Below are 16,039 nucleotides of genomic sequence, written 5' to 3' on the forward strand. Positions count from 1 at the left end.
CAAAATTTGGTGTAAATAATACGTTAATGTTTGAATACATTTGCATTATCCATGCAGTGATATAAATCGGGCAAAAATACCTTAATCCAATTGCACAGGTTTCAACACTCTCTTCCTCCCCTCCTAATTGGTTGTATACGTAAAAAAAATGTTGTTTATTTTAAAATAACAACAAAAGGTAATTGTTTGCAATTTTGCTGTAAACAACCTTTATTGGAAGGAAAAAATACAATGTTAGGTCGCAACCCCCTTCCAGTTTGACAGTTTATCGATTGCCACTGAATTATTTATATCTGGCAGCAAGACGTGCTTACGATGCTCGAATGTCGTCTTCGTTTCAAAAGTCCAGAGCAACTTCACAAATGATGTCCATTTGAAAATATGAACAACACTATAGTATTTCCCTTCGCTGATCGATGAGGAGGAGAAAATGTTGTAATGAAATGTTTTACGTAAAAATGAATAAAGACTCCAAAAGATTAATCGTGTTTTAATAAGTATAATAAAAACTGGTTTCCACAAATCATACAACACATGTTTTAATTATTATGTTTTATGAAACATTGTAATAACACTGTATATTTTCACAAGGTGTCGAGTATTTACAGAATATGATAAATATTTTATATTTCTACACAAACAAACGAGAGAGATGTGCGGGTGATCTATTTAATGTTATGTACAAAACACTTTTATCCTATCAGGGTTTATATTCAATACGTCTATCAATCAAGTAACAACATATCTCTACAGTTCTACCAAGGACTATACAGAGTGCCTTCTGACATGTTTCTTTATCTCACACACCACTATTTTCTACTCAGTAACAACGTATCTCTACAATTTTATTTGAGATTATACAGAGTGTCTTCTGACATGTTTCTTTATCTCACACATCACTCTCTTGTATCCTGACACTCTGCGTTTATCAGTGTAATCTTTACTCTCACTGTACTTACACATCAGTCGCCGCGTCCTCTCTAGAACAGACACACCATTCCTGTCTAATACAGAGTCATACTCTTTATATTTCAACCTGAAATTAACATCCATCCCCGCCCCGAACAGGACCCCTACCTCCGTTCTATGAAGAACACCATACCGCTCATCAATCAGTGTATACAACAGCGGTCTCACATCAGGCTTATTCAACTGTATCAACTGATTGACATCCAGACCCACACTCAAAAGACGTCTCAGTACATCACAATCTCCCTCACTGATTGTCCTCAACAAATCCCCCCCTCTACCCATGCGCCACACTGATCTGTTTGTCACCACCACATCATCCCTGCTGTCTGTTTTAACTCCAGCATGCCTGATGTCCAACAGACAGTTAAATAGATGTACATTTCCGTGATATCTACCAGGGATAATTTTATTTTGTTCTTGTATGAGATATTTCACTATCTCTGGTTTGTTCAGTATTAATGCTGTGTATACCACTAACACATTGACATCAACAACTTGAGTAATGATGTCTGCTTTATGTTCCACTAGATATTTGACTGTTGACAAGGGACACGTTCTCACTGCAGCTATGAGTGGTGTATTTCCCAATCTACCCCGTAGTGTGACATCAGCCCCCGCCTTCACCAGCTCCTCGACCACACTTGTATATCCAGCCTTACATGCATATATCAGTGGTGTATTCCCCCATTTATCCTGTAGATTGACATCAGCCCCCTTCTTCACCAGCTCCTTCACCACACCCACATGTCCTCCCTTAAATGCAACTATCAGTGGTGTATTCCTGCAATCATTCTGTAGATTGAGATCAGCCCCTGCCTGTACGAGTTTCTCCAATAATTTCATATGTCCTCTCTTACATACATATATCAGTGCTGTATTTCCCCGTCTATTCTGTAAATTGACACCAGCCCCTGCCTCCATCAGGTCCTCGACCACACTCACATGCCCTTCATTGCATGCAATCATCAGTGGTGTATCCCCCTCTCTATCCAGTAGATTGACATTAGCCCCCGCCTTCACCAACTTCTCTACCACACGAACATGCCCTTCCTTACATGCAGTTATCAATGCTGTATCCCCACATTCATCATTAGGATTGTCACCAATTCTTGAGTACAAAAAAGTCCTCCACTACACTCACATGTTTTTCATTAACTGCAGCTACCAGTGGTGTATTCCCATATTTGTCCTGTAAATTGACATCAGCCCCCTCTTTTACCAGCTCCTTCACCACACTCACATGTCCTTCCGAGTATGCAGTCATCAGTGGTGTATCGCCCCATTTATTCTGTAGATTGACATCAGCTCCCACTTTCACCAACCTCTCTACTACAATCACATGTCCTCCCTTACATGCAGCTATCATTGCTGTATTTCCCGCTCTGTCCTGTAAATTGATATCAGCCCCCGCATTCGCCAGCTCCTCCACCACATTTACATGCCCTTCCTTGCATGCAGCTATTAGTGGTGTATCCCCCCAGCTATTCTGTAGATTGACATCAGCCCCCGCCTTCACCAGTTCCTCGACCACACTCGCATGCCCTCCCTTACATGCAGCTATTAATGGTGTATTCCCCCGTCTACCCAGTAGATCGACAATAGCACCCGCCTCCAACAGCTCCTTCACTACCATCACATACCCTTCCTTACATGCAGTTATTAGTGGTGTATTCCCCGATGCATCCTGTAAATTAACATCAGCCCCAGCTTTCAACAGCAACTTCACTACAGGTACATATCCTCCCTTACATGCAATAGGAAGAGGTGATTGTTCATTGATACATGTACGACGTACATAAGTACCGTTGATTGTTTCTTGACAGAGAGGAAGTAGAACTCTGACTGTGTCAACATCACCACTATAACAACTCAATACAAGTAATCTATACTGTTCTTCAAGCCTCTTCTCTGTATGGTTTCCGAAAACTTTTCTTGATATCTCAAATAATTCACTGATTGCATCGGGTCGATCAGTCCGTTGTATTATGTACTTTAATATCCGATGATGTCCGTAGTAAATCACCCAGCTGATTACTCTCACGTTGTACGTGAATCCCTTGTCATGTCGTTTAGGCCTTTCATCCACCAGCACTTCCTGTCTTTCCCACTCACCCCACTCACTCCTCCCCCTACTCTCATCCACCACATTCATTCGTTTACTCACTATCGCATCTACCTGTTCCTGACTGGACAAAAATAAGAATTTGAATTCTGTGAAGGTCATTGTCTCTAGCACACCAATAAAAGCCTGACATACTTGGGGGTGTTTTAAAACCTGATTCCTGAAAACATCATACAGTTCCATGTTCTGTATGTCTCTGTACAATCTCTTTGCTAACAGTGGGTACTGATCCTCACGTAACCTTATATACAGATCAAACGATTCCTCTCTCTCATTGTTTTCATCATAACTCTCCTCTTCTCCATCATTATCATTGTTACTCTCATCACCATCAACAGATTCAGAATCACACTCTTCCTCTTCTATTTTGTTTACACTACCTGGTTCATCTCTTTGTGGTTTGACATAATAAGCAATATAACTACTACTCATATACAACAATATCTGGCCAGGAAACTGTTTTCCATAGTGGTAAGCACATATTTCAAACATGGAGTCGTGTATAAATGTATATTGTCCATCTAACCGGTTTGTGTAGGTCCCTTTCATTGCTGACAAGGCATTCATCAACTCAAATGCATTGGTCTGGATTTCCAATTCACAATTCTCCAAAGTTTCTCCTTTCATGCTGATGAAATGTTCATTTTTTCTATTCTTTAAAATGTCTTTTGAGAGACAGTTTTCATTTAGCATACACAGAACAAGTGTTGCGTAATTCAGTTTGTTATGCCTTTGCATATCTGTAAGTTCATCAAGTATACATTTGACTGGTTTCCGGAAAAACATTGGTCCATAAACTTTGCATTTTGGTTTCTTTGAAAATAATTTACATAGAAGGGGAAACTTGCGAGATGTTGGTGTCAGCTCTGCAGGCGATATTTCATTTAAACCATGCTTCTGGAGAATCTGCTTTTTATCATTGTCATTTAATGCATTATCAGAACTGTGTAAATTAATCACAGTCTCTTCTTTGGTAAGGAATGGTTTGTACGTAAGTGTCTCATTGAACACAGTCCATCTACATGTCATCAATGTTTTAGACTTAACCATGTAAGGCTTTCTTATGTTCTGTTCATATTCAGACAACACATCTAATTTTGTTTTCTGGAGGCCAAAGACACCTACTACATCATCAATAACGAAAACCTGTGGATTCCTGGGGTCACCATATTGCTCAATAGTCCTGATATCTTTGATTGGTACAACCTCGTAACCTTCCTCCTGGAGCTTGAGAGCGATGTGGTGAGCCGTGACAGACTTCCCGGACCCAGGCACACCAACAAACGTCACGCAAGGTTGGTTCCTCACTTTCTCCATCATTGACAGAAAGTTGTGAGTTTCATAGTAAAGCTTGTCTTCCTCTCTCCATTTCTGAATATTGATATCGTATTGCTCTGAAATTACATATGAACAAAACATCAGAATACCCATGATGATGCTTTATTTCATAATTCATACAGTAGCTAGATATGTTAGAATGAAGCACATTAAATACCATAGTAAGACTAGTACCCAATGGGTCACATTGAAAATGGATTCAAAATTAATAATATGCTATGAACGTGTATTTCAGCATTATATCACTTTTATGCACCCCGAACAATTTCAGAGGAGCATACAGTCACCTTCATATCTGTATGTTCGACTGTCCGTCCATCCGAGCTCATACATTTATCTCCAAAACTTTTTTTTCAGAAAATGATATTAGATGAAAAGTGACGATAATGAACAGTGATCAATCTCATAGTTCCTACAAGTAATCCAAAATAAATAGCTGGGCAAATACGGACCCCTGGACACACCAGAGGTGGGATCAGGTGCCTAGGAAGAATAAGTATTCCCTGTTGACCGGTCACACCCGCCGTTTCGAGAGAAAAAAGTTAATCATTGTAACAGAAATCCAATGGTTCAGGCAGGCCATGAGGCCCATGGGCCCATTTCTTGATATGGCACGAAAGATCTCAATAAACTGTACAACTTTTGTTATATATGTCTAGGCAGAATATTTACGAGTAAAAAGTTCTGATTTAAAACGTGGAAAAAAATTGGGCACTTTTTAAAACTCAATTTTCGACCACTACCGAGCTTCCATACTAGGCAATTTCGGAAATTTTGAAAACCCAGCTGCACAACTACAACATGTCGTCTAACATCACTGAAAATTTCAGCACTCTAGCTTATGTCGTTTTTTTGAGTTTTTGTCCGGACACAATGGTCATCTGAAAATCGATAAAAGGGGGATAACTTCCAACCGGAAGTGATTTTTCAAAAATTGAAACTGGCGTACAAGCTTCAAATGGCATCGCTTCAACCCTGAAAATTTGAAGCAAATCGATCCAACCATCTCCGAGAAATCTTGTGCACAAAACCGGTAAGGAGAAAAAAAAGAATAATAACTAGTGACCCTAATTGTTCGCGAACAATTAGAGGGCTTCCCACCTTCTAGCGGTTTTTCAGTAGTGTTCAAATGCTAAAAGCCCCCCCCCCCCCCCCCCTTCAAAAAAATTTGATGAAAAAAAGAAATTCAAATTTGCCGCCTTTTGAGTGTTGACGTGTTCAATGCTTGGTTTCGCATTAAGTATCAAATTTTAGGAAAAAAAGGGGTGTGGGTGTTGCATAGCCAGCACATATACACATCGGGTAAAAGTGTAATAGGACTCGTGCAGGTGTTTGGGGTGACTTTAGACCTGTTAGATATGATATTTGGAGGTGCAAAGAAACCGGATGTGACATTTTCAGAGATTGCTAATGCATGCTGGGAGTCTAAGCTTCATGTTGATGTTGAGAAGATGGTAGGAGTCTGTGCACTGGATTTTACCGTGTGTGTTGTGGATTGTGGAATTTAATATACAATTTGTTAATGCTCATCCTATGTGTTCTAATTCACGGAGACAATGTCTTTCAGTCATTTCACCCAAGGAGGCATGCATACGGATTTAGGCTTTGCAAACAAACAACCAAAATGGCGGCCTGTGAATTAGAAAGTTTCTGAGTGCATGTAGGATATCTGAACGGAGAATAGGAGTACTGCATCCCATCTGATCCTACAGGTAACTGTTTATTTGTTTATAATGACAGTCGGGATGGAATGTCAATGAGTTCAACTGTCGAGTAAAGTTGCATCACCATTATCATAAAACAAAAAAAAGCAACAACTGAACTTAGTCTTTATTTTAATGCACTAGCTGGCAGACATTGATGTCTTTTCTTGAATGCAAATGCAATTAATGTTTGATTTACAAGAAAGTCAAGAAATGGAAGAAATTGCTGTAGGTCAGATGTGTAGGTGTAGGTCAGATTAGCTAGAATCCTGTTGTTGGGCATGAGACCGGTCAAAATAGTGTTTATAAACAGCTGATCACAGACAGATCACTTGAAGGGTGGGGGATTTTTTCCTTGGGGACGACAGGCGTGATGTGTGGGTTTGCCTTACTCGCGGAGACTCACCCCTCGATGCGTGACCTTGACCTTTGACATTGACCCACTTTCAAGGTCAAACCTAAAAAAACCTCATGGGATAGAAAGTGTGACATTGACCTTGACCTCATTTTGAAGGTCAGACAGGTCACGGGGCTTCGTTTAAGTGGCCCCGCGTCTCTATCTACATCCGTGAAAAAGTTGTGGGCTCGAACGACGACGTCGGAGACTTTCGGGGCCGAGAACCGTGCTTCAGGGTTCTCAGTTTCCCTCGGTCAACTTCTCTGTGCGAGAGTGTTTTATCTTGAATTCGTCGGCGAAGGTATCGGGTCTCCACGACTTGCAGTCTAGTAGGAGTAGCGATAACGAGGTTTTCGACATTAACTCGCCGAGATTCGCAGAGTGGTCATAGTTCAGAGTTGTAATTCATGATACTGAGACCGGTCCAGAATTCCTTGCTGACCCATATGATATTTCGATGCTATCGGAAGTGGTAAAGAGCGTACAAAAAGTGCCATTTTCTGGCCATTTTGGGTGACCTTGACCTTTGACCTTCACCTACTTTTTCAAGCTCAAGGTCACCCAACCCGTTCCAGTGGGTTCCGTCTCTCTACGACGAAGACTTTAGGAGTCGTCAATTTGTTAGAGACAAATCGCAAAACATGAGGGAGCATTAACTCCCTTTAGGGGACACCGAATCTCTTCATTTGAAATTCTTCGCTTCTACTAAGTGACCTCTATACTTCAGCAACGGTTTCATCCTCCTATCCTTTATGGTTAAAAAGGAGTAGCGATAACAATGATTTCTGCTAAAAGGTCCGATAACTCCGTAAGGGGTCAAAGTTCCACGACGCAGGGTGAAATGTATTCGTTTCTCCAGAAGTGCTATAGGATGGACTCTGAAGTTTTTCGATAAGTCTTAGACGACATTTTTTTTTTCACGGCAGGAAAATAATAATAATAACTAGTAATCCTAATTGTTCGCGAACAATTAGAGGGCTTTCCACCTACAATGATTTAAAAAGAGATATTTAAGATGATGTTAGAAACTCAAAAAGACCTTGAAAATAAAAATAATAATTTTCATGTTGACCTTGACCTTTGACCTTGACCTCATTTTCAAGGTCGAAGGTCATCGGTCTTAATGCAAGTAATCCCATGTCTCTATCTATATTAATGTAAAAGTTATAAGCTTAAAAACCGTTAATCAAGACATTCAGGGGCAATAATTTGTTCAGGGGGTTTCGGTTACTTTCGGTTACCTTCTCAATGCTAAAAATACTTTGGAAGACCTTGAAAATGGAAAAAAAAATTGATGATGACCTTGACCTTTGACCTTCACCTCATTTTGAAGGTCAAAGGTCATCGGTCTTAATGCAAGTGATCCCATGTCTCTAACTAAATTAATATAAAAGTTATAGCCTTAGATAATGATATTGCAGACTTTCAAGGGCAATAACTATGCTTAAGGTTTTTCGTATCCCTTCCATTAATTTCTCAGTGCAAGGGGTTTTTACTCTGAAGTCATTAGCGAAGGTTTCATGTCTCTATGACTTTCGTTTTAGTAGTAGTAGCGATAACAAGCTTTTCAATGCGAGTCTCTGAAATTCACGAAAGGGTCAAAGTTCAAAGTTATCATGCGTAATATCTGAACTAATCATAAAGTCAATACTTACCGATATAATATTTCAATGCTATCTTAAGCAGGAAAAAGGGTATGAAAAGTGCTATTTTCTGGCCTTTTTGGATGACCTTGACCTTTGACCTTGACCTATTTTTCAAGGTCAAAGATCAACGATCCCATTCCAGTTGGTCCCGTGTCTCTACGATAAACCGTTCTCATGTTGGACATTATTTACGAATAAATTGTAAATCCTAAGGGGCAATAACTCCCCTGAGGGGTCTTCGAATCCTTTTGATTAATGCCCATATGAATCCACCTAAGTCTCTTCTATGTTTCAGCAAAGGTTTGATGCTCCTATCTTTTACGATTAAAGAGGAGTAGCGATAACAAGGATTTTTACGTAAAGTCCAATAACTCCGTAAAAGGTCAAAGATTAATTACGCAAGGTCACATGTGATCATGTTTTGAGAAGTTGAATATGATGGGCTATAAAACTTTTCGATAAGTCTGAAGATGTCAAATTATTTTTTGGCGGAAAGAAAAGAAGGAAGAAAATAATAACTACATTGTAGTAATCCTAATTGTTCGCGAACAATTAGAGGGCTTTCCACCTACAATGATTTAAAAAGAGATATTTAATAATATTTAAAAGACCTTGAGAATAAAAATAATAATTTTTACGGTGACCTTGACCTCATTTTGAAGTCAAAGGTCATCGGTCTTAATGCAAGTGATCCCATGTCTTTATCTATATCAATGAAAAAGCTATAAGCTTAAAAAATGTTAATCAAGACATTGAGGGGCAATAATTTGTTCAGGGGTTTTCAGTTACTTTCGGTTAGCTTCTCAATGCTAAAAATACGTTGAAAGACCTTGAAAATGGAAAGAAAGAAAAAATTGATGATGACCTTGACCTTTGACTTTGACCTTGTTTTGAAGGTCAAAGGTCATCGGTCTTAATGCAAGTGATCCCATGTCTCTAACTAAATTAATATAAAAGTTATAGGCTTAGATAATGATATTGGAGATTTTCAGGGGCAATAACTATGCTTAAGGGTTTTCATATCCCTTCCATTAATTTCTCAGTGCAAGGGGCTTTTACTCTGAAGTCATTAGCGAAGGTTTCATGTCTCTATGACTTTCGCTTTAGTAGGAGTAGCGATAACAAGCTTTTCAATGCGAGTCTCCGAAATTCACGAAAGGGTCAAAGTTCAAAGTTATCATGCATAATATCTGAACCACTCATGAAGTCAATACTTACCGATATAATATTTCAATGCTATCTTAAGCAGGAAAAAGGGTATAAAAATGATATTTTCTGGCCTTTTGGAGTGACCTTGACCTTTGACCTTGACCTAATTTTTAAGGTCAAAGGTCAACGATCTCATTCCAGTTGGTCCCGTGTCTCTACGATAAACCGTTCTCATGTTGGACATTATTTACGAATAAATCGTAAAACCTAAGGGGCAATAACTCCCCTGAGGGGTCTTCGAATCCTTTTGATTAATGCCCATATGAATCCATCTAAGTCTCTTCTATGTTTCAGCAAAGGTTTGATGCTCCTATCTTTTACGATTAAAGAGGAGTAGCGATAACAAGGATTTTTACGTAAAGTCCAATAACTCCGTAAAAGGTCAAAGGTCAATTACGCAGGGTCACATGTGATCATGTTTCGAGAAGCTGAATATGATGGGCTATAAAACTTTTCGATAAGTCTAAAGATGTCAAATTATTTTTTGGCGGAAAGAAAAGAAGGAAGAAAACTAGTAATCCTAATTGTTCGCGAACAATTAGAGGTCTTTCCACCTTTTCTGGATTTGTTTCTTGACCTTCAATCTTGATGCATTCTTCAGTAGGTTAAATGAGGCCAAAAAAATTTCAAGTCAATGTAAACTTGGAAAACTTTCAGGGGCCATAACTATTTAAAGGGGTTGGTGAATCTTTTCGCACTGAATAGATTGAAGAGACTACTAAATCAGTACAAAACATTAATGATTAAGGTTTGGTACCTCCAGGGTTAACGGTTTCGAAGGACTAGTGATAACAAGCTTTATTTGTAAGATGGGCTATAATTTTTAAAGGAGCCCGGCTTAAGGGCCAAGAAAGAAGTTTTAATTGGTTTTAAAAGAACATACTAATGATGCAATGAAAAATGATGTATATTGAAAGACAAAAGAGATATAAAAAGAGCTAAATTCTCGATATTTGAAGTAACTTTGAACTTTGACCTTTACCTAATATTCAGGGTCAAAGGTCAATGATCACATTGCAGTTGGTCCCATGTTTCTATGATTATCCGTTTAAAAGTTAACGATTAGCACAAACACATAAAAGGGCAATAACTCATATAAGGGGTCAGCGGATCCTTTCACACTGAAGATGTTGAAGTGCTTTGAGAAACCGAAGACATTGGTGAAGGTTTGGTGTCTCTATGGTCTATGGTTTCAAAGGGGTAGCGATAACAAGGTTAATAATGTAAGGGGCAATAACTTTTAAAGGGGTCAGTCTTAGGGTACAGGTATCAAATCTTTAAAATGGATTTAAAAAGACATACTAAAGATTCAATTATATGGAGTATATGTTGAAAGACAAAAGAGATCTAAAAAGAGCTAAATTTCTCATATTTTGAATGACCTTGACCTTTGACCTTGACATAAATTAAAAGGTCAAAGAATGAAAATTATAATGCAGTTGGTCCCATGTCTCTAGGAAAAATGGTTTTAATTTTTTTTAATTATTTGTAAAAATCAAAAACGTTCAGGGGCAATAACTCATAAAAGGGGTCGAAGAATATTTTCGCAATGAATAGATTGAAGAGTCTCCTTGACTAGTCGAAGACATTGGTGAAGGTTTGGTATCTCTACGGTGTACGGTTTCAGAGGAGTAGCGATAACAAGGTTAATACTGTAAGGGGCAATAACTTTTAAAGGGGTCAGTCTTAAGGTACAGGAATTAAATCTTTTAAATAGATTTAAAAGGACATACTAAAGATGCAATGATATGTAGTATATGTTGAAAGACAAAAGAGATATAAAAAGAGCTAAATTTCTCATATTTTGAATGACCTTGACCTTTGAACTTGATATAAATCAAAAGGTCAAAGGATGAAGATTCTAATGCAGTTGGTCCCATGTCTCTAGGATAAATGGTTTTAAATTTTTTCAATTATTTGTAAAAATCAAAAACTTTCAGGGGCAATAACTCATAAAAGGGGTCGAAGAATCATTTCGCAATGAAGAGATTGAAGAGTCTCCTTGACTAGTCGAAGACATTGGTGAAGGTTTGGTATCTTTACGGTGTACGGTTTCGGAGGAGTAGCGATAACAAGCTTTTATTGCAAAAGGGGCAATAACTCCTTGAGGGGTCAAAGTTCATATACGCAGGGTGAACTGCCAAAATCTTTTAAGGAGTACATTCTTATGGACTATAAATCTTTTCGATAAATCTTGAAACTCAAAATCACGGGGAGGAAAAATAATAATAATAATAATAATAATAAACAGAAGAATATCAATAGGTCTTTCCACAGAAAGGTGGAAAGACCTAATAATAACAAGTAATCCTAATTGTTCGCGAACAATTAGAGGACTTTCCACCTTTTCAGTGCTTTTTCTTGAAAATTCATTTTCAATTCATTTTCAACTTCAATACTTCTTCACTTTTATCGCCTAACCGGACAACGCCTAAATCCTTAAAAAAAAAAAAAAAAAAAAAAAAAAGACACTTCCGACGGTCACCCATCCAACTACTCGTCACGATGAATGTTGCTGAACTTCCATCATGGCGACAGACTCTCTACCACTACACCAGACTGACTTGCTTAATGACAAAGAAGTCCAAGTGACTTATAAAGTGTTTAGGGCCACGAAAGCCATTGTTTAAAGGCCGTAACATCCAAAGACCATAAATAAAGGAATTTTAAGGGTTTTCTTGTTGTTTTGATGTGTGTTTGAACGTAGGACAGGCGTCAACGTGCATGGATATAGTGTGCTTTTAGGAGGACGTGCCGAGAGACCGCAAGCCCTGTTGTGTTGTATTGTATACCACCACGGACGCGCACCGGGAGGTGTGTGACCTTGACCTTTGACCTTGACCTCCTTTTGAAGGTCAAGGTCATCGGTCTTCTGGCAAGTGCTCCCGTGTCTCTAGGGCTATTCCTGTCCAAGTTAGAAGCTGAAATAACGATATCGGAGATTTGCAGGGGCAATAACTCTGCTCAAGGGGTTCCGGTTCCCTTCGGTTGACTTCTCACTGCAAGGGAGTTTCACTGGGAACTCCTCAGCGAAAGTTTCGTGTCTCTACGACTTTCGGTTCTGGAGGAGTAGCGATAACAAGGTTTTCAACGCGCGTCGCCACGGTTCGCAGAGGGGTCCAAATTGAGAGCTGTCATTCATGATACGGAGACCCGTCCAGAATTCCATGCTGACCCCTATGGTATTTCACTGCTATCTGAAGCGGGAAAGAGAGTATAAAAAGTGCCATTTTCTGGTCTTTGGGGATGCCCTTGACCTTTGACCTTGACCTGATTTTCAAGGTCAAACTTTAAAAACCCATGGGAGAGAAAGTGTGACCTTGACCTTTGACCTTGACCCCATTTTGAAGGTCAGAGAGGTCACGGGGCTTCGTTTAAGTGGTCTCGCGTCTCTATCTACATTTGTGAAGAAGTTGTGGGCTCGAACGACGACGTCGGAGACTTTCGGGGGCGAGAACCGTGCTTCAGGGTTCTCGGTTTCCCTCGGTCAACTTCTCTGTGCGAGAGTGTTTTATCTTGAATTCGTCGGTCAAGGTCTCGGGTCTCCACGACTTGCGGTCTAGCAGGAGTAGCGATAACGGGGTTTTCGACCTTAAGTTGCCGCCATTCGCAGAGTGGTCAAAGTTCAGAGTTGACATTCATGATACCGAGACCAGTCTAGAATTCCATGCTGACCCATGTGATATTTCGATGCTATCTGAAGCGTGAAAGAGCGTATAAAAAGTGCCATTTTCTGGTCTTTCTGAATGACCTTGACCTTTGACCTTGACCTGATTTTCAAGGTCAAAGGTCAAGTATTCCATTCCAGTTGGTTCCGTCTTTCTACGACTTATATTTTAGGAGTTTTGAATTTTTCCGTAAAAATCGTAAACTTTCAGGGCCATTAACTCCCTTTAGGGATCACCGAAAACTTAAAAGTAAACACTACAACGCTTCAGCTTGATGGACTAAAGAATTTAGTGAAAGTTTCATGCTCTTATCATTTGCGGTTATCGAGGTGATCCGATAACAAGGTTTTTTTGTGTAAAGTCCCATAAGTTCGTTAGGGGTCAAAGATCAAATACGCAGGGTGAGATCTGAGCATGTTTCGAGATGTCAAATATGATGGTCTACATTGTTTTTCGATAAGTCTTAAAACGTCAAGAGCTTCTCGCGGCCGAAAGAAAAGAAGACAAATAATAATAATAATAAAAAACAGAACAATAACAAAAGGTCTTTCCACAGAAAGGTGGAAAGACCTAATAATAAAAAACAGAACAATATCAAAAGGTCTTTCCACAGAAAGGTGGAAAGACCTAATAATTGAGACGAAAGTGACACGTATTGAATACATTTGGCAATCCTAGGTCAGAATGGGAACTTGAGTCATGTAAATGATGTTTTCACGGGAAACTTGCATCAATTCAGAATTCTCGTATACTGTTGATTTCTACATTTCAAGATTTGCAACTGACCAAGTGTAAAGGTGCACATTTTCCGTTCTCGGATGGAAAAAGGGGTGGGTTCGATTCCCCTGGTCAGTTTACAAGGAAATGTTGAGTCATCGCAGGTACGTAAAATTCAATTTTCGCATTCGTTAAGGCATAAAAGAATAGCAGGTGGAGGTTGGGTAGAACACTAGTAATCCTAATTGTTCGCGAACAATTAGAGGTCTTTCCACCTTTTCTGGATTTGTTTCTTGACCTTTGATCTTGATCCATTCTTCAGTAGGTCAAATGACCACCCCCCCCCCAAAAAAAAATAATTGATATGGCTAGAAAAGAAATTCAAATTTGCCGCCTTGAGTGTTGTAGTGTTGGAGATTAAGGCCTTGGTTTCGCACGATAGTACCGGTCAAATATTTGAAAAAAAGGGGTGTGAGTGTTTCATAACCGGCACATATCAGGTAAAAGTGTAATGGGACTTGTGCAGGTGTTTGGGGTGACTTTGGGCCTGTTAGATATGATATTTGGAGGTGCAAAGAAACCGGATGTAACATTTTCCTAGATTGTAACTGCTCGTGCATGCTGGGAGTCTACAAGCCTCATGTTGATGTTGTGAAGATGCACTGGATTTGACCGTGTGTGTTGTGGATTGTGGAATTGAATATACAGTTTGTAATTGCTCATCCTATGTGTTCTAATTCACGGAGACAATGTCTTTCAGTCATTTCACCCAAGGAGGCATGCATATACGGATTTATAGGCTTTGATAACAAACAACCAAAATGGCGGCCGGACTGAATTAGAAAGTGTCTGAGTGCATGTAGGATATCTGAACGGAGAATAGGAGTACTGCATCCCATCTGATCCTGCAGGTAAGTGTTTATTTGTTTACAATGACAGTCGGGATGGAATGTCAATGAGTTCAACTGTCAAGTAAAGTTGCATCATCATTATCCAAAAAAAAAACTTAGTCTTTATGTTGATGCAGGCAGACAATTGAATCTGGCCTATGTCTCTTCATGAATGTAAATGGAATTCATGTTTGATTGACAAGACAGTCAAGAAATGGAAGAAATGGGTGTAGGTCAGATGTGTAGGTGTAGGTCAGATATAAGCTAGAATCCTGTAATTGTTGCATGGCATGAGACCGGTCAAAATAGTGTATTTAAACAGCTGATCACAGACAGATCACTTGAAGGGTGGGGGATTTCTTCCTTGGGGACGACAGGCGTGATGGGTGAGTTGGCCTTACTCGTGGAGACTGGCCCCTGGATGCGTGACCTTGACCTTTGACCTTGACCCACTTTCAAGGTCAAACATAAAAAAAAAAAAAACTGAACTTAGTCTTTATTTTGATGCACTAGCTCAGTGGCAGACATTGATGTCTTTTCTTGAATGCAAATGCAATTAATGTTTGATTTACAAGGAAGTCAAGAAATGGAAGAAATGGGTGTAAGTCAGATGTGTAGGTGTCGGTCAGATTAGCTAGAATCCTGTTGTTGGGCATGAGACCGGTCAAAATAGTGTATAAACAGCTGATCACAGACAGATCACTTGAAGGGTGGGGGATTTCTTCCTTGGGGACGACAGGCGTGATGTGTGGGTTGGCCTTACTCGTGGAGACTGGCCCCTGGATGCGTGATCTTGACCTTTGACCTTGACCCACTTTCAAGGTCAAACTTTAAAAACCCATGGGAGAGAAAGTGTGACCTTGACCTTTGACCTTGACCCATTTTGAAGGTCAGAGAGGTCACGGGGCTTCGTTTAAGTGGTCTCGCGTCTCTATCTACATTCGTGAAGAAGTTGTGGGCTCGAACGACGACGTCGGAGACTTTCGGGGGCGAGAACCGTGCTTCAGGGTTCTCGGTTTCCCTCGGTCAACTTCTCTGTGCGAGAGTGTTTTATCTTGAATTCGTCGGTCAAGGTCTCGGGTCTCCACGACTTGCGGTCTAGCAGGAGTAGCGATAACGGGGTTTTCGACCTTAAGTTGCCGCCATTCGCAGAGTGGTCAAAGTTCAGAGTTGACATTCATGATACCGAGACCAGTCTAGAATTCCATGCTGACCCATGTGATATTTCGATGCTATCTGAAGCGTGAAAGAGCGTATAAAAAGTGCCATTTTCTGGTCTTTCTGAATGACCTTGACCTTTGACCTTGACCTGATTTTCAAGGTCAAAGGTCAAGTATTCCATTCCAGTTGGTTCCGTCTTTCTACGACTTATATTTT

The 16,039-nt window shown here is 39.8% G+C and overlaps 2 protein-coding genes and 1 long non-coding RNA gene across 5 annotated transcripts in view; 1 reads left to right on the forward strand and 2 right to left on the reverse strand.

The window, feature by feature from the left end:
* Window positions 1–474: 474 nt before the first annotated feature.
* Window positions 475–2,470, reverse strand: LOC130048529 (kinase D-interacting substrate of 220 kDa-like). The gene has a single exon (XM_056145386.1). The coding sequence runs from the start codon at window positions 1,936–1,938 to the stop codon at window positions 856–858; it is 1,083 nt and encodes a 360-aa protein (XP_056001361.1). The 5' UTR covers window positions 1,939–2,470; the 3' UTR covers window positions 475–855.
* Window positions 475–16,039, reverse strand: part of LOC125655641 (uncharacterized) — a 62,965-nt gene continuing 47,400 nt past the window's right edge. The window contains exon 4 of the mRNA XM_056145385.1: window positions 475–4,488. Coding sequence (XP_056001360.1) covers window positions 2,072–4,488 — 2,417 coding nt within the window. The 3' untranslated portion in view covers window positions 475–2,071. The remainder of the gene's footprint in view (window positions 4,489–16,039) is intronic.
* Window positions 6,046–16,039, forward strand: part of LOC130048530 (uncharacterized) — a 28,481-nt gene continuing 18,487 nt past the window's right edge. For 2 of the 3 annotated variants that reach the window (XR_008797318.1, XR_008797317.1), the window contains exon 1: window positions 14,121–14,683. This is a non-coding gene — a long non-coding RNA (uncharacterized LOC130048530). Of the gene's footprint in view, window positions 6,145–14,120; window positions 14,684–16,039 lie in introns of those variants that run through there. The other variant, XR_008797319.1, reaches the window with a different exon arrangement.

Source organism: Ostrea edulis, chromosome 7 (assembly GCF_947568905.1).
Source record: "Ostrea edulis chromosome 7, xbOstEdul1.1, whole genome shotgun sequence".
In the NCBI taxonomy this organism is placed as follows: domain Eukaryota; kingdom Metazoa; phylum Mollusca; class Bivalvia; order Ostreida; family Ostreidae; genus Ostrea; species Ostrea edulis.